This window comes from Rhyacophila brunnea, unplaced genomic scaffold (genome assembly GCF_057557595.1).
Source record: "Rhyacophila brunnea isolate RB1 unplaced genomic scaffold, BYU_Rbru_1.0 scaffold_4, whole genome shotgun sequence".
Classification (NCBI taxonomy): domain Eukaryota; kingdom Metazoa; phylum Arthropoda; class Insecta; order Trichoptera; family Rhyacophilidae; genus Rhyacophila; species Rhyacophila brunnea.
The window spans coordinates 34132635-34153483 of NW_028233068.1; the positions used below are offsets into that span (position 1 = coordinate 34132635).

The following is a 20849-nucleotide window of genomic DNA, read 5'->3' on the forward strand; positions in this document are numbered from 1 at the left end:
TTAATTAAAATTAATTGTATTTGTTGAAAGATTAAATTCTGCTTGGGGTCATTACAGCATCGTAGTCCGCATAAAATAATTAGTTCAATTCAGGGTTTTGTGTAATTTCATGTTACTCTCCAATGACCCTTCCCTCTATCTTATTATGTATCTTATGTCAAAAGCTACTTTTTATGAGCGGTATGCATAGTTGATCAAAATAATGAATAACACGTAACATGCAATGTTGCTTTAGGAGGTGATAGAAATTGCTGCCATTTTTAATATTTCGATTCAAAAATAATATTTTTTAATTAGCATACACTGGTAAAAGTAGGTGTGAAAAGTACACAATATAAATTGAATAATGAAAAATTAATAATTAAATTCATTTTTGAATGTTTTAATGGCTACTTTATCAATGGTTTATTTGAATAAAAGCACGCAAAGCAGTGTCCCTAGCATTTTATTTAGTTTTGAAATGGCAACACACCTTTTGTATTCATTATTCACAAATCTTGCGTGTACATACTAAATTTATTCAAATTATTCGTTCCAATGGTCTATGGTTGGTGTTTGTGTAGATAATCAGTAGGTACTCGAAACTAGTAATTGACATTCAAAAATATATTAAATTTAATTAATATCTGTTAGCGTATTTATTTTGACAGCTGTCATTTTTTGTTCCAATTTCACCATTAGAGAGCCACTGGTTTGACTCACTATGCGTTACATGTAACATACCCAAAAATTGGCTGGATAATGCATAACTCCTCTTATTGAGATTAGCGTGACTATGTATAGGGTCCTTAGACTGTAATATTATAATATACTTTTTAATATTACTAAATAGTTACGATGTTCAATCATCTCTCCTCAGCTGACGTCACCCCAAAGCGCCATTCTGCCTCGTCAAGCACTGGAGACGTTCAATTGCCAGATGATAAAAACACTCTGCGAAAGAAAGTGCCATACAACTCTATTACTGGACATTTTGTTCCTGTTGGCTATTTCGCCAATGATGCTGTCTTCATGAGACTTTATGGAAACCTAAGAGCTGCTTATTCTAGTCATAAGGTTTGTGAATATTTTATTTTATCGTTGAAACTGATTTCTATAAGTGGGTTTTAGGTTCAAGTCCCAGCAATGCAAGATGCACATTTATACCACTTACTGTAATGAATGAAAATTATGCAATATGATATAATTAGTAGATTTGTTTCCTCATGCAAATCTCAATCTGATTTGACAAAACCAGCATGTTTAAAAAAATAACATAACTGGAACATTTAATTTATGGATGAAGTTTTTTACCATAAAAAGTGTTAATTTAACATTGTCGCACTGATGGCTTCCCTATTAAAATTACTTTTAGTTATGCCATCTGTCATTTTGGCTATCGGTTGCCAAAATTCCGAGTCGTTTAAAAGTTGTTTAAGCCTTCGAACATTAATGTAATCAATCTCTGATCATTTCACGCCATTTTGGTGTAGTTTGTTCAGGGTTTAACTTGTCAGAACAGAATTCAAACTAGAAATATGCATTGCAATTGCATCAAATGTCAGCGATCGCTTGCGCGCAAAGCGTTGGAGCAGACCCTTTTTTGAGTAGCTCCACTCCAGGGTCTGCTCCGCTCCGGGTTAAAAGTTTTAATAGGTGTTATATGTATACAAATGCTAAAAATTTTAAAAATAAGTAGTTTTGAAATAAGGTTTATTATTCGTACTTTTCATTATTAATTAAGTATATTAAACAAAATTCTGACAGCTAATCGTCTTTCATTATCTGCCACTACTGTCAAAAAAGTGAGGTTCTTTATCACTCGGCTAATTCAAATAATTCCAGTGCTGCAAAGTGTAAATTACATATAATATTTTCATCGGATTGAACGAAAATTTAATAATAAAAAAAAACATCCGGAGCATTGGAGCACTACAAATTTTCGGTGCTCCGGCTCCACTCCTGCTCCGGGTAAAACTCTATTGCTCCACTGCCCCGTACTCCTGCTCCGAGCTCCGCTCCAACGCTCTGCTTGGAGGTACAAACCTATTGTGATAAGTGATATTTTATTGTTTTAGGTTAATTTGGAATCTACAATAAGTGTTTTCTTGAAGTTTGTTTCGACAACACTTGACAGTGTTGCCATACAGTTGGAAGTAATGACCGATAAAGAGGCGGGAAAGGTTGCCGAAGAAGTTCTGTATTATCTAAAATGCATATTGCCGATTAAACCTGACAACTCTGTATTCTGCGTTACCCAGATGTTAAAATGTCTCTCGTCGATTAATATGACTGCGTATCGTAACGATCTGAAAACTTTTTTCACGCAAAACAGCACTGCCGATAAAACAAGTGATTGGGACAGTAAAAAGGAATCAAAGAGTGTCGTCTTGAGTTTCTACAGGAACATAATGATTGTCAATAACGGTGAAAAAGAAGTCAGTTTCGATTCGATGAAAGATTATGATAATTCTTCAATCAATTCACCTCGACGCATTTCGAACGGCTCATGGAGTACTAAATCATTTTCCAACGATAACGATTTGCAAACGGATAGAGATTGCTACGTGAATGTGAAAAATTTCTCGAAGTGTAAAATAGATAAGAAATGGAGCACCAATAAGCAGGATTTAGCCCGCTATTTGAGACTTATAGAACCAGTTGTCATCCAGGCCCTCAAGGTAAAAAAAATCTTTTATTACCGTATATATGTATAATAATGAATTTTACCACTTATAAATACAAATTTAATCATTATATTTTTTTAGAGTTATACCATACAAAACAATATTTCACTGCAGTGTAGAGTGTTGGAGTTATTAAATCAACTTCTGGCTCTGAGGGTGAATTACTGTCTTTTGGATAGCGATCAAGTCTTCATAGAGTTTGTATTGAAGCAGTTGGAAAACATAGAACATCATGAAATATTGTGAGTTAACATTTTTATTTTGATCTAAGTAACTTTGTTATTAATATATTTTTACCTAAATGCGATTTAATGTATCATTTATGAACATTTAAAAAAAATCTTTTAGGAACTGTGGAGAGCTGGTGCGGTGTATTTTCACATTTTTGGTGCATTTGTCAGCTGCAAAACATCACACAAAACAACTTATGGATATTCCTAAGGTGATTATCGTTTGAAACTGTTATGAATCATAATATCGGCAGTAATAATTAATTTCAGCGCTTATATGTACATATCAATTTGATATTTCAATTCAAAGTATATTGAAGTTAATGGCCCCACCAAACCACACCCGGTCTTAATCAGGTGTATCATGAGACCCTACGTTTGGATGTGAAGCATCATTTTTTTTTATGACTGGGAATGTCTCAGGAGCAGTTACCCAAGACTAAGGTCGCCATGTACTCAAATATGCTTTGACTGAATTTACATGACTTTAAGTTGAGCTACCCATGGGAGAGATGAGCACGTAGAAGTAATATTAAAAATTCATCATTTATAGCTTATTCAACTGTGTGATGGTCTGATGGCAAGTGGTGTTCACTCTGAATGCGTGGAGTCTCTTCATCCAGTGGCCTATCGTGTGTTTGTGAGCGGACAGAGCTTGCAGCCAGGATCCCTAGGACGGCAGCAGGCACTGGAAGCACAGGTCACCAAAGAAGTCATCTTTGCCATGCTGCAGAAGCTTATGCATGATGTGAAGGTACAGACAATAGATTAATCACAGAAATTGCAATTATTGAAATGACAACAACAACATACTAATTTGTTATTTCATGAAACAAAACATGAATGTAAATAAATGTAATAGTGAAATGAACCCTTAATTAGGTACTTGAATTTTCATTACCCATGTATGATTTTTTACCAAGCACTATTGCATATTTAGATAACATCACAGACTTTTGTGTTCTGATCCAAATTGTGCGTTCCCAGATGCTAAATCTGTGTGTGAGAGAAAAATGGCAGTTAGACTAAAACCACTACATACTTTTCAGGATAGGCAAAAGAACATTGATATTCAGACCACTTTGTATGGGAACTCCAATGTTTCTGTGTGAAATTTAGTAATTCTGAATGTCTAAATGAGAAAAAGAATGAGTCTAATCAACACCTCTGAATTAGTAAATTTCACACTGAAACATGCAAGTTCTCATACAGTGTTGTCCAAAACTCAATAGTGATTTTAGACGTATTTTCCTTTTCTTTTTCACACAGAACTATTTGCAGAAAATAATTTTCATATGGACACCTCTTTAATTATAATAATATGTTTCTTATTTCATTTCAGGTGGTAAAATTGATGTCGTCAATCCTCATATTCACGGAAGAGCATTCTGAAAGTTATTTCCTGTGGTCCCGCCTCGCTTGTGATACACTCCTTCAGCTCTTGAAACAGCGCTGTGCCGACATCAATTCCATGGAAAGTTTCATTTGTATAGAGAAGCTGTTTGACTGCATACATCGGGAAGTTTTGTTTGACCAAGGGAGGATTGAAACCATTATTAAAATTATGTTCGACAAGCCGCCTGATCACGTATGATAATTATAAATCAATAATTTATTATTCAATTTATCCATCATGTTTGTAATTCAATTGACATTTGAGGCTATTGGTTTCATAGTCGGTTACCTCCATGAACTGCCATTTCAAGATAATTGCAAAAAATCGCATAAAAACCCAAGCGCATATCGACTCCAAATAGAATATAATATTTTTTGAAAGGGAATGGCGAAATAAAATGACATTGAAATTATTAAAAAACCTTGTTTGAATTAAAGTTTGTCGAAAGATATAAAAAATGGCAGCTAATGAGTATAATCAGTGTAATACTATTTTACTAGTAAATGCAGCTGGTTTTAATAACCAATGAATTTATAGATGATGAAAAACTACTTAAAGAACAGGAATCGTGAAACTTTCAAAAAAATAAATGGAAATAACCAACTCTCAAACCAAAAGTCTCATTTGATCAAACAGTTTATATGAATGGTGTTAATAAAAAAAGAATATTATTATTTTTATATTCTTTAAAAATCATGAATGTTTTACATGGAGATCACCATATTTTTAGCTTTTAACTATTAATTTTGAATTAATGTAGTGAGTATGCAACTTTATATTAACATTTAATTATTTTTTTTTCTTTTTTAGGAGCATGCAACAACTGAAACCAAAGAACGCTGGCTAGCAACATTACTCTTATTTTTACGCAAAGTCATTTCAAACTATCCTGAAACAGAAATTCTTTTATCTCTAAACTATTTGAAAACAGCACATATATCGCCGGCAGCCATTTTCTTTAATCTACAAGATGAAATCGACCCACTGAATGTGCAAACAGTCAATGAAAATTGTGCAAATCTCTCGCCAGATGTCATATTTGTTAGATTTTTGTTCAGGATTATTACTTACGCGTTAGTTGAGTTTGAGAATTGTGCTGAAAGAAATTTGGTTGAACTGGGACATACCGATAAAGATGTGGTTGATGGAAAGAATTCATATTGGTGTAGTTTGACCACCAGTTTTGTTTGCCAGGTCAAACATTTGTTATATTTAAAAGGTGAGATAAAATACCTCAAATGTGTAAAATATTGTGGTAAAATAAAATGTGTAAATTAAAATGTCCATGATTGGTAATTGTATAATTTTTGCTTTACAGATAATTGCAAGTACCCTCTTCTAGCCAAAATGGCTCAGACTGTTTTACAGAACGAGCAAAGTGGGTTAAATACTGGCCTTTACACTCCCGAAGAAAACATTCCGCTTGAAAAATTATCAGCTATTTGCACAAGGCTTTCGTGGAGACAGCCTTTATTGACAGTGCATTGGTGCCATTTGTTGATGAGGCTGAAATTCCTCGATCAGAAATATTGGAGCACTCTATTTGGATTTTTCCAGACTCCATCCACACAAACTGAAAATAATAAGCAGAGAAATGTGCACCAAGAAATATTACAAATTGGATGCTTCATGTCACTGTGTGAATATTTTGTTAGTATTTTTTTCATATATTTATTTTGATAATTACTATTAAACCTGTACATCTATTTAGTTTGTTGTAGCTATATTCCAATTTGACTTTGACAATTATCATATTTTTTTTTTCTTTCAGGTTGATAACGGTTTGGATGAAGTAATTTATTTAACTTGGCTGTTGGTAAATCGAACCCATTTGATTGTTAGATTTTACTCGGAAAATATTGTGAAGGTACTTGTTGATCGGGTTAATGATAACACGAGTGCCTCTGGTTTATTATTGCAAGCTATTGCTGCTAGGTGTCACCATTGTATAAAGGTAATTAAACTACAATGTCTATAGCTAAACAAATGCTAGTCCCATATTATTTATTTTATTTATTATTATTATATAATATTATTTTTTATAAAGTTGGTTTGCGAAATTACCATAAAAGAAGTTAGTATAAAATATCATGTCGATTTTCTTAATGGTTTGAGTCAATTATTATGACTGCTTGCATATTAAAATAAAAATGATAATAAGTACATACTCGTATATTAAAGTTAAATAAATATTGTATTTTCAATCTTCAGGGCACGTTTGGTATAAAAGTTTGCAAGATTCTATCAGGATGTCACTTGACGCAATCTGGATCCCTTCTCCTCTTCATCTGCCGACTGATTGGAAATCTTCACCCCTCTAATTCATTTCCATTTGCTAAGCTCGCTATCGACAGGTGTCGTTATCTTGTATCTCTGACTGCTGAGGAGACAGAAACACAGTTGCCGAAGGAAGATTTGCAGATTGCTTTGGATACACTACAGAGAGACCATGTTCATATACGGTATGGTATATTTTTCTATAGATTATTTTGAGTATAATTATATTGAGTTGATTTAGAAGTATTTTACAAAGCAATTCTATTGAAATGAACCATCATTTCCTTACTATGTAACCTAAATATTTACGTCATCAATTCTAATAATTAATTGGATCTTTTACAGGCACCCGACACTCATCCAGGAGGTGAATATTTTGGCATCGACATTCTTTGATCTGTCTCCTCTTGACTTGTCTCAAGATAGGCCGATTAATGCACAATATATAAATACTACATCCGTTGATACTGGGTGGTTAGTCAATCAAATCAAAAACAGGTAAGAATATTATGCAAATATGTAGTATGTAAAATTTTAATATTTATTGTTTTAATCAATGTTATTTTATAGCGCCTGTACACGTGCATGGATTTAGGTACTTGTAGCATTAGTGTGTATTTTAAACTATCGCGATAATAACTGTTTACACGTAAAAGTGCCGACTGTCTCGCCAATCTTCAAGAGTAAGCGAGACGCGATTTTGTTATTTTATAGTACTATTTGACAGGTCGTGAAAATCGGTTAGTCCCAAAATGAGTCTGCGCGTGTAGTTTGTTTTTTTTATCGGTAGGTTCACCATTATCGTTCTACTGCGCAGGCGCAGATATAGAACAAATCCCAATTGTCGCGTGAAAATTCAGAAGCTTCTGAACTTTTTTGATTCATGCATGCAATCTTGTAACTTGCATGATAATACATGTTTACACATGCATTTTCTTGTTATGGCCGCAATAATACCTACTGTCAGCAGTAAAGTAAATCCATGCACATGTAAACGACTCTTTGACTTTCTTTTTGTTTCTATATCTGACAATTGTTTTTTCCAGGTGTTACAAAAATGTCAGCAAACCTCAAATATTTGGAAGATATGCCAGCTTAGCAAAACTATTGGCATCGTTGAATACTGAGAAATTGAATAGCATTGTCACATGCCCTGAATTTGATCGACAGATTATTCGCCACACGTTGAAATTGGGTACAGATTCGTACATTGAAAGTTTTGTCAGTAAAATAACAGAATGGGAAATAATCGAAGCCCAAAAGCAAAAAGAACAAATTAAATTACAAGTTTCCAATAATGAAGAAAATGTGATAAAGGAAACAAGCGGTAATATGGAAACGAATATTCTAAATATTGCAAATAATTTTGTAAGATTTAAGAAAATTGAACCGCAATCTCAGTTTTTTGTCTCCATTCAAGATTCTGCTGAATTGATCACAGAAAGGAACGATCAGAATGCTTCGCCGAGTAAATTTGGAAAATTAAAAATTGAAATGAGAGACGAAAAAGCCGATATTGTTCTGCCAGAATTAGATCCTTTGCTGTCGGTATCATTGCTTAGTTTGGAAAGATCTGTGCAAAAGATAGTGGCTTTGTTTCCTAGACAGAGTAGGCCCTTGAGCCAATTTGATAACGGGAATTACACCGACAATCAAACCATGGATAAATATACTAGACGCTGTTTCCAAGTATTCAGAGATAAACTATTTCACCAAGAACTAGTCAGCATCCAATACCTGGTCACTAGTTACTTAGAATGTATGAAAAGTATTGAATATGCTTTGGAAAACGTTGACTGTGATGTCTGTGAAAAGGTTATGGATTTATTCCTTCCAAGAAGTCTGGCAAAAAGCCTTATGTCCTTTTCTGTGATTTCTCTTCAGTACACGTTGTACCTGATTAAATTGTGTGAAGACAATTCATTATCTGATAGTGTTAGTTTTGATAGTACTCTAGACGTTTGCGTTACTAATGCGTCGAAGACTTTTAAGTTGGATTTAGTATGGAAGGAACTCAACATTGATACAAATGTTACCAGAGTTCAGTCTGCGATTAATTGCCTTTACACTTATGTGAGGTATTCAGTCAAAGTAAGTTATGTTACCATATTGTATCAATATCAATTTAGTAATAATATATTGTACATAATATCGTCACTGTTCTGGCAGAAGACACTAATTCGAAAAAATGACATATTGAGTTAGTTATACCAAAATGTTCCTTATTTCAAACTTTACCGTCTGGAAACCTTCTTAATAAATAAACAGTCTTTATTTTAAAGTCATCCTATTTACGATTACTTAATAAACTCACATGATGGACCATTTTCCAACATTTTAACAACTTCAAAGTCAAATTACTCAAAACTAGTATTCTCCAGTTAGTGTGTTCTGCCAGAACAGAGACGATATTATGTATTATAATAAAATTATTATTGCTGTCAACTTTAAACTTCGATACATATTATTATGTATAAATATGTGAATATATTTTGAACCTACATCTATGACTATTTAATATATTATCTCTTAATATTTTGAACCAGTTGAAATCGTAATATGTCATGTGTGAATGATTGTTAAATTCTTTTCTCTTTATTGTTTACTTGAATATACCTCGTGTAGTTGTAACTTACTGCAGTTTCAAAAAATATTAAAATATATTTATTTATATTTTAGGACAGTCATCCAATAACTGTAGTGAATCTAGTCCAAACTAGTGAAGATTCTTCAAAAAGTTCCAGTGAATTAGCGTCGACTTGTGACAGATTCCTCACTCTAGTTCAGTATTGGGAAGACAACTTTTATAATAAACTAAATAACAAAGCCACCAATATAATGTCTTACAAGATACAACATGCTGTGGAAAATCTTTTAGTCCAATTATGCAGGTTGGTACTGTTGTAAAAACAATTTTTTTATAATTTTCTATTATTTTTTTTTAGCACTACAGTAGTGTCAATGTAGTGTAACAATCGTGGAATCAATAAATGTATTGTGACCTCACTGGGAATCGAACCCGTAGCCCCCGGATGATGAGTCAATGCCTTACGGGTCGTACTATGAGGGCCGTCACTTGTGCTCTATATTTAAACCGTTAACGGCTTTTTCGCCTATTTCTTATATACATAGTCAGAGAATTAAAATGATATTAATTCTATTAAAATTTTGGGGCTCCAAATATGGGATTACAGCATTTTTCTGAAAAACTAACTTGTTTTTCTTCTTCTTCAATCAAATCCTTATGATTATTTTCCAAGTAGAGAATGAAAAAAAAACAGGTATCATAAATAAACTTTCTGAACTAATTAAACATGGACATTTGAGATGAAAACATATTTTTTTTTATAGTTTTTAGAATAGTTTTTCCGTATTGTATATAATAATACAGTGAAATACATAATTATACCTCATTTCATTTTTGATAAATTCGGAAATAAACACATTGCATTTATATCATACAAATGGGGTTCTGCCCTTTTGCTACCTTCTGCGGTCCTACCCATTACACTCAACCACCATTATTATTTTAATAACATAGTAGGTACTAAAAGTGCCTACTGAAAGAGTACAATAATGGATAAATTGTTTTTCTTAATAATTCTTTCCTCATACTGTATAAATTAATTCTAAAGCATAATATCTTATTTAAAGTTAAAAAATCTGTCTTTTTTTTTCTAGATGTGATTTTGCAAGTTCCTTTACCCTAATTCCTTCACTAGCGTGGGGTGGTTTAGAAATATTCGAGAATATGACAAAACCGACAATGACTGATCTGCACAACGAAGTGGAGTCGTCCAATAAATTGTCGCCACTTATGATGGAGAGAAGACTGAAAAAACAAATTGTCATTCCAATTACTTCTCTCCAAGATATGGATGTTTTAGAACAATATCTTTTTAGGTAAGTCCTTCTACTTGATTACCATTTTATAATCTTATACAGGTTCACATTACTCCAAATCAAGGGTATTTGCGTAATGTTTTGCTCCCATTTGGATTTGATAGTGTGTGTGTATTGAATATGCGTCATCACATGGTGTTGTATTCAAGAAAAAACAAATTTTACCTTGTAATTTAAGTTTACCATTGTAAAACGTACACGGCAATTGAGAAAGTTACTCATTAGAGCACCACTGTAATGCAATTTTGCATATAGCAGTATTTGGACCAGACGATATGGGTTTTTTTTCTCAGGTTTCTGTGACTGCTAGAGTACTGTCAGCGAAATACAATATCTGTTCAGATAAAATTGGTCACAAAAACAATGTTTCATTTTACCACTAACCATTAAATTATTCTACGCTTCTTTTCTCTCTGCAATGTTTGCTTTTACTTCATTTCTCTTTATGGCCTGCTACATCAGGATAGAACAATGGTACTGATACACCGAGAAGAAAAATACACACAGTGATAGTCAAATTATTAGACAATATAATAATAGCTAGTGATTTAAAATCTTACTTGATTTCAATTTACTATATTTGATTGTTCAATCTAATTTTAGGGTTAACTTTATTGGATGGACAAACAAGAAAAGCTTTGAAGAGATTTGGGTTAGTTTACTTGGAGCGTTGCAAGGAAACGGAACACATTGGGCCATCAGAGGAATGATGCAACTATTACTTACGACAAATGCTCAACGGTGCACGAGAGATGGTCCCATGGCTAGTTCTAGGTGAGGGTTTTCATCATATTAACTTTGGCATTATATGTTTAAATATGTATATATTTCTTATCGACGATTATGTATTGTTTTCTTTTTAGTATTCAGAGGCTTAAGAGTGTGTCCCTGGAATGCAGACTATACCAGAAGTTGTTTTCTGATACAAATTTGGAGAACATTTCGTTTAATTCTGAATATCACTACTCACAGCTTAGTATGGAGTATTTACGGCATGCATCAGGTATATTTTGTGCTACTTCATGTTCTTATAGATTCATCACATGTCGTGACTTTGAAAATTCAATTTACATCCATATTCATATCCTGTCAAAATTTTAATTATTATTTTTGTTTAACAGGTTTAAATGATATACCAGACACAAAAGTTCAGAATGCTCTGAAAAAGTCGAAAAAGTTTCTGCAATCGTCAGGAATTGATAATAACAGCTGTCTTCAGCTCTTGATGGATATTGCTTCTCAAATGGCATTACCACAGGTATTTAATTTTCAAATAACTATTTAAAACAAAATATTTACCTACATTACAAATCATCAATTCAAGACTATAAAAATATATGTACCTACCTAAATATTATATCGATAACCATGTTGAATTCTCTGATTTATCTGTTTTGAAAAACTATAATAGAAGCAAAAAATATCACGAAATTTAATGACGTTCCAGAATATATTATGGAATTATTTTGTAAGAAATACAGTTGTCTCTGAAAACTCAATATCGATGTACCGTAGAACCTGGTTTGTCCGGATATTTGGGGATGAAAGTAGTCCAGATAATGGAAAAATTAAAACCTATTCTTTTTTCGAAATAAACATTTCCATCATTAATAAAATTAAGTTTTTACTATAATTGGATTGATAATCTACTCTGTGAATACAAGGGACTAGGGACACAACTTACTTATTTTTTTATTATATATTTTAATAATATTATCATGGTTTTCATATTTTTTCAGTCTGGTTGGGGCTTGGGGGCCAGAAATGCTCTGCTCTGTTGCATAGTTAATGTCAGCGATGTGTTCTCATCGGTAACTCAGTGGCAGTGGCTTGCTGAACAACTGTCGCAAGTGTCATCCATATCGGACCCATCAGATATCCTCACACATCAGTATTTGACAATAGGAGTTGCTAAGGTCAACTCCATGCTGGATATGGTGAGATATTGTTCATTTCAGATAACTATATTATAATATGTACCTGTGTGGTAATAAATTTGTACTCATGAATTGCCTTGAGGATTATTTATTTTGCTTTATTATGATAAGTTTGTAACTGAATGAAAATTTTGACAGACAAAAATGGTTAGAATAATTGCAAACAGATTAGTACCTACATTTTTATGTCTAATATAAATTGGCTAGCTTTGTTATTATCAAAAAAATGTATATGTCTTCTCTAACATAACAAATAATAATATTATATAATGTAGATTGAAAAGTTTTGTTATTTTTTTGTAGTACTACTAATAATTGTGTTTTGTCACAGTTCTCACTGAAGGAAAATCAAGAAACAAATCCTTTGATTGCCGCACTTTCTTCGACGTTTGCCCCGATCCGCACAGCTGCCCTTCACGCTTCCATTACACACCTGTCGGGTTGCAAAGATTCCATGGCCGTATTTGCCGGAAAGGACAATCCTTTCTTAATTGCTAAGCAGAGTTTCAATTACTGTCTCGAGACGCAGTTGCTCCTGACTATACAGCCACATTTGATTCCTCAAGCAAGGTAAAATTGAAATATATTGTTTCAGTATACTGTAGAGAAACAGCATAAAATTATTTCCATTACTATAATCCGATAAGGTGTCGATTAAACAGCTGACATTAATTAAATTGGCAATGTCATTATTTTGCCATAATATTACACGAACTGACTAATATTGTGGCAAATTAAAAAGCAAAAACTGAACCAACCTTTCGTCACGTCAGATTAAAGCATATCTTTTGTATATATCCCCACAGTGGAGTAATGTTGAGTGTCCATCTCTGAACCCGTCGATCCCACATCTGCTAACAACCACATAATTTTTCATGGTGTGTTTTATACGGGTCACCGATAAAAAAAACTATTAATGTAACTATCACTCTGTGGAGGCCCATATACTCAATTTAGGAGCAAAAATGAGAATTTATATATACATATCTGTACCTCAGAGGCAGACGGATGCAAATCCAAATACCCAAATGTTCAGGAGAGCCAAAAAACAATTTTTATTTTAAACGAATACTCATAACTTCTAAGAAAATATACATAGAATGATCATTATTTTTTTTATTCTAATTCAATTAAAGTACTTCTGGAATATGTAAGAAAGGAATAAATATAATACAATTTTATATCTAAAAAAAATAAAATAAAAAACGTAGTGTGGATTTGCATCCTTCTGCCTCTAAAGATATTTTGTTAATGTGGATTTGTATCTTATTTACCTAGCCAAAATAAAACAATTTATAAGTTAAAAAAATTTATAGGTATAAATATAACAAAGCAAAACACATTTTTTTTAAAATTTTTATTATGTCATCATCATCATCACCAGCCTGAATCTATTCACTGCTGGATGAAGGCCTCGCTAATCTCCAATCTGATTCCACTTCTCTCGCTCCTGTGCGTTGCGTTGCCAAGTTTTTCCGCAGAACTTTATCATTTCATCGATCCAGCGGCCTCTATGTCTACCTTGCGGATGTTTTTTACCTCTTGGATACCACTGGATGACTAAATTTGTCCAACGATTGTCCTTTCTTCGAGCCATGTTCCAGCCCATTTCCATTTGAGGTTTTTAGCAAACTCTATCACATCATTAATCCTTGTCTGTTCCCTTATCCACTCATTCCTTTTTTTGTCCTTTTGCGTTATGCCCAGCATGCACCTTTCCATACCACGTTGTGCTACTCTAAGTTTCTGGATCTCTCTTTTACTTAGGCTCAATGTTTCACACGCATGTGGTTACGGGAAGTACACACTGGTTGAACACTTTGCACTTAAGGCATTTTCGAAGAAATTATTCAGGCGGCCAAAAGCACTCCAGCCTAGCTTTACTCTGCGAACAATTTCATCAAATATACATCCATCTATAGACACTTATTGTGCCAGATAGATGTAGTTTTTCACCTGTTCGAGCTGAATGCCATTGATGAGGATCTCTTTTTGGCCCGCAAAGCAGTTGAACTTGACTTTATTCTTTGATACATTTATTTTCAAGCCTACTTTGTTGCTTACTCCAGCGAGTTACTGCATTATGCTTTGGAGGCCTTGTGAGTCTTGCAAACTACTATTTATTGTTATCGGCAAAGCGTAGATGACTCACGTATTCTCCATTTATGGGTACCCGTGTCATTCCAATCAAGTTGTCTAAATAAGTCTTCAAATGTAGCTGTAAATAGTTTAGGTGAGATTGTATCGCCTTGTCGGACTCCTTCGCTGATAGGAAATGCGCGATGGTTTATGGAGATGTTGTTGCGCTACTGTATATATTATTGAAAATATTTATATAGCGCCCGGGGATTCCTTGATTTCTGAGTGCATCGAGTATTGAAAATTTCTTTATGGAATCGAACGCTTTCTCATAGTCTATAAAACCCATGGATAGCGGCAGCTTGTATTCCTGTTACTGCTCTGATTTCTCTGATGACTTGGATAATATGGTCCATAGTGCTGTATCCTCCTATAAAGCTCGTTCTCCTGGCTGGTTCTCGTCTAGTACATATTGCAGACGGTTTGAGAGAATTTTATCTTAGTGGATTATTGGATTTGCATGCTTCTGCTTCTAAGGTAGGTATGGTATTTGCATCTTTATGCTATGCATATCTTGGACTAGGACTTTCATCTCTCTGCCACTAATAGATAAAGCCTTTAGCATGACGATTCTTAAAAAAACTCATTTTCCCCAAAAATGGAGTTGCATCCGTCTGTCTCTGAGGTACAGATATTTAGTATGTAGGTTTGTAAATGTTAAATTTAATATTATATTTTGAGATATTTGAGAGTGTTATCGATCTCTTTTAATTAAATTGATTTTTATTACAACTAAATTAATATTTTATTGATATTAATATTACCAAATTACTTTTCCAGGGTGTCAATATATGAACAGTCATTATGCTGGACAGCCGTCTTTGTTTTAATCGAATGTGGAAATATTGACCTTCTAAAAGTGGCCACAGATTTTCTTCTCACCAACAGAAATCACTTTTGCTTTGATTTAATTCTTCAGGTGTGTATTTTTGGATAAATTGTTTCTTATAGTTTATTAACGACCAATATATCGAAGCTGAAAGAGACTGAAGAAGAAACTTGATTTTTATTTTCTTGGTTTCAGGGTGTGTGTCGTGTTGTCATTGGTGGAAAAGTATCCCTGCCAAATGAAATGAAGGGTTTCGTATTGAAAGCGATCAATTCTCAACCGGAGTCTTGTCATCAACTTTTACCTTTGTTACTTGTTCAAATATACTCAGGTAATTAATATTAGTGCATTTATTATAATTTTCTGAAGCAAGTACCTATTGACTTTTAGAGTCATCGTATTATGTAAATTTTACTGATTAATTCATTTTCCCATTTCTGCATTGAAATGACACTGAATTTTGAGCGTTATATTGAAACCGCTTAACCGTAATTATATGCGCAGATACGATTTTTTCGCATGCGCAGGAAGCAGGTGTGGCGGGGCTAATGTGATTTTTGTCTATGATTGCTATCGCCAATTGCGTTAAGATCGTGCTTGTTGCATCCTCTCGGTGCCTCGCCCAATCTTCTTTGTTTCTTGCTCAAAGAAAAGGAACTATAGATTATAGATCAGTCACTTATCATAGTCAAAACTAAAGAAAACTAAAGGTGTTGAAGAAAACCATCTTGTATTGAGATGGAGCCTAAACATATGAAAATGATAACCAAAAAAGACTACTAGGACCATCAATTTTCATACAAACTCTGAAATAAGAATTGGGCATTTGAATAATTTTGCTTACAAAAGTGGCAATTACGTGGAACTGAAATTTCCATTAGCAAGTTTAATAAAAAAAATCATAGAAGGCTCGATCTGGAAGACAATTCAACATTTTTAGTAAAAACTCATGAGGATACACAATAAAATTTCTGAAAATGCCTTAACTTCCAGTGGATGGACAAACTTCTGACGATGCCCTGGAGCCTGAACATCTTCTCAATCATCTTCAAACAACGGCGGCACTGCACAGCTGCATGGCGCATTGCCCACCCAGCCACTGCCTGTCAGTGTGTGGCCTTCTCTCCAGATGCTTAGCAGACCGCCTTCCACCACCGGCAGTGATAAGTCGGGTGAGCCAAGAGTTTGTGGATTGGTGCGGCAGGATTGGAACGTCTCCTCCAGAAGATCACACCGGAAGATGCGCTGAGGCAGCTGCTGAAGTGGTTTTCAAGGTAAAATATACTATCTGCATATCAAGGTTTAGGTGTACTATGTAATTACAATACTTAATTTATTAAAATCTGATACAAGCATAATATATTATGTTCATACTTTAGTGATTGATTATAATATAAATCTATCTGTAAATCTATAGATCCATCAGTGTGGTTTTATATAGAGACAATGAGGAAAACAGTTTTTAATGGTTTGTGGTTTGTCATCTTTATCGTTTTTATTCTCGTAATAATGATGTTGATAGAAATTAAAGTTAATACAGCTCTTGAATCTGGATGAATTGAACCATAACTTTTTTTTTGAAATAAAATATTTCAAATATAGGTAAGTTTTTATTGTATGTACTTACATTAATTTGTTATTAAGTACCATAATATAATTGTGTCGCTGAGTTTCAAAACGCCCTATAACACCTTTTCATTTTGTTGAGAAAATCGATAAAAACTTCTCAGTTTATGGATAAAGGGATTATCGATGTTTTTCTTTTTTTGCCCAATGATAGATCATTTTTGGAAATATTTTGCATATCTATTTAAATTGTATTCTAAGTCCATTGATTAAATAAAAGACTTAAATGTTTGGTTATAGTGGGTTTTGTAAGTTACATAGTGTTATAGCGGTTTTTGAAATACCCATTGAAGGTTATAGCGTATTTTGTTAGGGAAACTTTTGACGACTTAAAGTCGGAATCTTCCATTGGTGGCGCGTGGTAGGATGAAAAAGAGTTACATACGTTTTATTCATTAAAAATTAGGAAACATTAAAAATGTTACAATTTTTCATTGTTCAGTAAAAATAATTCGATTAAAAATACAATGCAATTTACATAAATATACTGTATGTATAGCATATTTTATCATTCTCACAAAAATAATATAAAATAAAATATATACATTGGTTTTAAAAAATATGAGTGACGCAGTACTCTCATAATTTGACTGCAAACATGTTTCATTCATTTATTTTATATTTTACTTGAGTAAATTAATTGTTTGCCTTCTTTATTTTTCATAACATTTTTTATAAGTCGATAACATGTAAATAAGTGAGTAGCATCACCACTTGAACTTGAAAGGTATTTGTTATACTTGTAAAGTAACTAAGTTATTATGTGTAATAAATTATAAAACATTTCGCAGTATCTACACATTGATGACATACAAGTGCGGTTTGTGAATGGCGCCATTGAAAAATGCTCCAAAATATAATAATTTACATGGTTTATCGTCGCGCATTAGTGCCTGACCAATAAATCGGTTTTATGGGGTTTGGTGCTTACATGTTATGAAAAGTATCAAATTTAATATCAGAGCAACCATTTGAATAATACTGTAGAGCTAAATATTTTCTTTAAAACAGTGGCGTGCTTGACAAACAAACTGTTTTCTTCACAAAATCATACTGAAAATATTCTAAATAACATAACACTGCCACTGCTGAAAATGTGATAAGTGATATGGTGATAACGTTTACCCATCAAAAGGTTTTTATAGAGTTTTATACAAAAAATAAACTTATTATTATAAATTATAAAAATATATTAGAAAAAAGAATAGTTTTAACCAGTTCATAATTGAGTTACACGCCACTGGAAATTCAGATGATGACCCGCGGATTTTTAACACATTTATGTCTAATTTAACTTACCATTTACGGCGTATTTCGTTGACTTTCCAAGATGTTGGTTGGCTCAACCTCTTCCTAGCTTTATTAACTGGAGATTTAACTATATTTATAAGTTCGTCACACATTTTAAGACTATAAATCGTAAGAATATCAAATTAACAAAACAGCACTCCTTCCGCAACTCACAATATAAATGTACTGGCGGCCATGTTGCATTTCGTCTGATTCTCGCTTCTTATTGGTCAGTTGTGTTACAGGGGATTTTGAATGTAACACATAGTGTTATAGCGTGAATTGATTGACACATTGATTTTCTTTCATAAATGACAATGAATCGTAGCGGACTTTGAAAGAGACAATACAATTTTCATGTAGAGATTTTAATAACGAATCCATTGATATATATATCTCAATTATTTCAAAAAGGTGTTATAGCGGGTTTTGAAACTCAGCGACACAATTATTATGTCAATGACATGTCAATACTGTTCAATAACTATTATGAGTAATGTTTTTCATTTCTTTGCAGGTATTCCGAGCAGGCATTCAGCAATCACAGCTGTCAATACTGAGTGGCTGGCTATTCGATGTCTTGGGGCAATTGGTCCAAGGGAAAATTTCACCGGAACTCACTCCTATCTGCTTATTGTGCCTTATTACCTGTTCTAGCGGAAACCCGTTCATCAGATCTATGGCTCCGGCTGTCTTTAACATATTTAGAACGCAGAGTTATGGATTGAATAGCTCCAAATTTTCTGATATTTCAGGCTCTAAACCTCGACACGAAAGAAATCTTCAGCTTAGCATGAGTTATAGTGATAAAAGACTCTTATGTTTGGCTGCTGTACATTCGGGCTTCAGCAAAGTGCAGATAGATAAGCTTAAAGCTTTTTGTACTGGCAAGGAATTGTTGAAAGACTTATTCACCTGTTTGGATAATGGAAGCTCTTGAAAAATTTATGTAATTTGACAATTATTCAAAACAAGAATTGAGATATAATTGTGCATGGTCGGTTTGCAAACAATAAATGTATTGAAAATTGTATATTTTAATGGCGTATAGAATATTCTTAGCCCACATTTCTTCCTGGCCACATTTCCTCAAAATATTAATTCTGTACCTTAGAGCTAAGAGTCTGGAAGTCACATATTCAATATTTTGCAGGAGAGCTGGAGACTTGCGATCAGACTAAAACTCTGTATGTTGGACTTCCGCACTTTTGCAATTAATCTTTTTGCTATAGTTTATAGAAAAAATGACTTAAATTGGACATCCACTCTTTCAACTCTAAAGTATAATAATTGGACTACCATTGTTTTAGAAGTAAGTATTTTGAAAACCATGTGACATTGGACTCACAAATTCTCAGCATTAAGAGAACGTGAATACACTATTAAATCTGCATACTTAACTCATAAATGATAAAAATGTGTCTTCCGCACTTGAAGCTCTAAGGTGAAGATATATGAAAACAAATATTTTCGAATGTGACTATTTTTGCCAATTGGTTTACATTTGTCCAAAACTATTTCGTGTACAATTTATTTCTTTCTTTGAATGTTTACTATAATAATATGTTAGTATTTTTGGTTTTTCACTATTTTAAACCGGTTCTGTGCCAAAGCGAACATGTTCGCGGATATGGCCGGGCGTACAGTGCCGGCCATACAAAAAACGCGAACTTATTCGCCATTCGCCTGACTTTGAAGACAGGATGCCAGTCTCAGGTGTTTGTTTTGAATAATTTAAAATTGGGAAGAATACGGGTCCAATAATGAGACATTTAGCATATGATTGGTAAGTGTTTATGATAAATTTTCAATATATTGAAAAAAAGAATAAAGTTTATTTTTTCTAAAAAATTCGCAGCCCCTTACTTGGCGCCATACAAAACCTCCCGGTGCAGATCAGGTTAATTATGTTGAAAAGGGTTAATAAATTTATGAGAAATTTGTTTTTTTAATTTGGTTTTTTATTTCATACTACGTAGTTACTGTGAAACCATTTTTCTTTTTTGTAAATTGATATGGTAATAATAATTATGTGCTGCAAAGTATATTCAAGGTGAAGAAATGTGAGGTGAGAATTGTGGGTGGGAAAAATTGAACGAAGAATGTTTCTATACCCTAATTTAATAAATCTATCACGACTTTGTTTTTCTATCCACTGATTGCCTCTAAAAATACATAATAATCATGCTGCCTGTATGCATAATACAATTATGTCTCATATTCTTTAATGCATGGGAGTGTCTAGTAATTAATTGTAGTATTATCCACTACTTTTTATAATAAACTAGAAACAGCCAGCTAATTTAATATTTCTATATGTATTTTGCAATGAATTATTACATATTATTATTTATTTTCCTGATACACTTAGAATATTCAATGCACATTATTTATACATAAAACCATTTAAATTATTTTTGGTTCTTCACTTGATTTCATCAATGAAAGTATTTGTAAAAGGCTTGGCTTATCTTGAGATTGGAAATAGTATGTAGGTATCTCAATTTAATATTTTTCTTGGTAGTAGAGGATTTTAATTAATATTATACCGTAGTT

At 33.1% G+C, this 20849-nt stretch overlaps 1 protein-coding gene across 1 annotated transcript in view; it reads left to right on the plus strand.

Moving 5' to 3' along the window:
* htt (huntingtin) overlaps positions 1-20111 on the plus strand; it is a 32427-nt gene extending 12316 nt beyond the window's left edge. The window contains exons 18-40 of the mRNA XM_085954101.1: positions 860-1056; positions 2058-2660; positions 2748-2908; positions 3015-3108; positions 3450-3650; positions 4239-4484; positions 5103-5511; positions 5611-5942; positions 6064-6246; positions 6504-6754; positions 6915-7067; positions 7616-8660; positions 9249-9460; positions 10251-10472; positions 11076-11246; positions 11336-11475; positions 11594-11730; positions 12212-12409; positions 12741-12979; positions 15329-15467; positions 15573-15708; positions 16371-16651; positions 18811-20111. Of these exons, the coding sequence (XP_085810227.1) occupies positions 860-1056; positions 2058-2660; positions 2748-2908; positions 3015-3108; positions 3450-3650; positions 4239-4484; positions 5103-5511; positions 5611-5942; positions 6064-6246; positions 6504-6754; positions 6915-7067; positions 7616-8660; positions 9249-9460; positions 10251-10472; positions 11076-11246; positions 11336-11475; positions 11594-11730; positions 12212-12409; positions 12741-12979; positions 15329-15467; positions 15573-15708; positions 16371-16651; positions 18811-19233 (6173 nt within the window). The 3' untranslated portion in view covers positions 19234-20111. The remainder of the gene's footprint in view (positions 1-859; positions 1057-2057; positions 2661-2747; positions 2909-3014; positions 3109-3449; positions 3651-4238; positions 4485-5102; positions 5512-5610; positions 5943-6063; positions 6247-6503; positions 6755-6914; positions 7068-7615; positions 8661-9248; positions 9461-10250; positions 10473-11075; positions 11247-11335; positions 11476-11593; positions 11731-12211; positions 12410-12740; positions 12980-15328; positions 15468-15572; positions 15709-16370; positions 16652-18810) is intronic.
* The last annotated feature ends 738 nt before the right edge of the window (positions 20112-20849 follow it).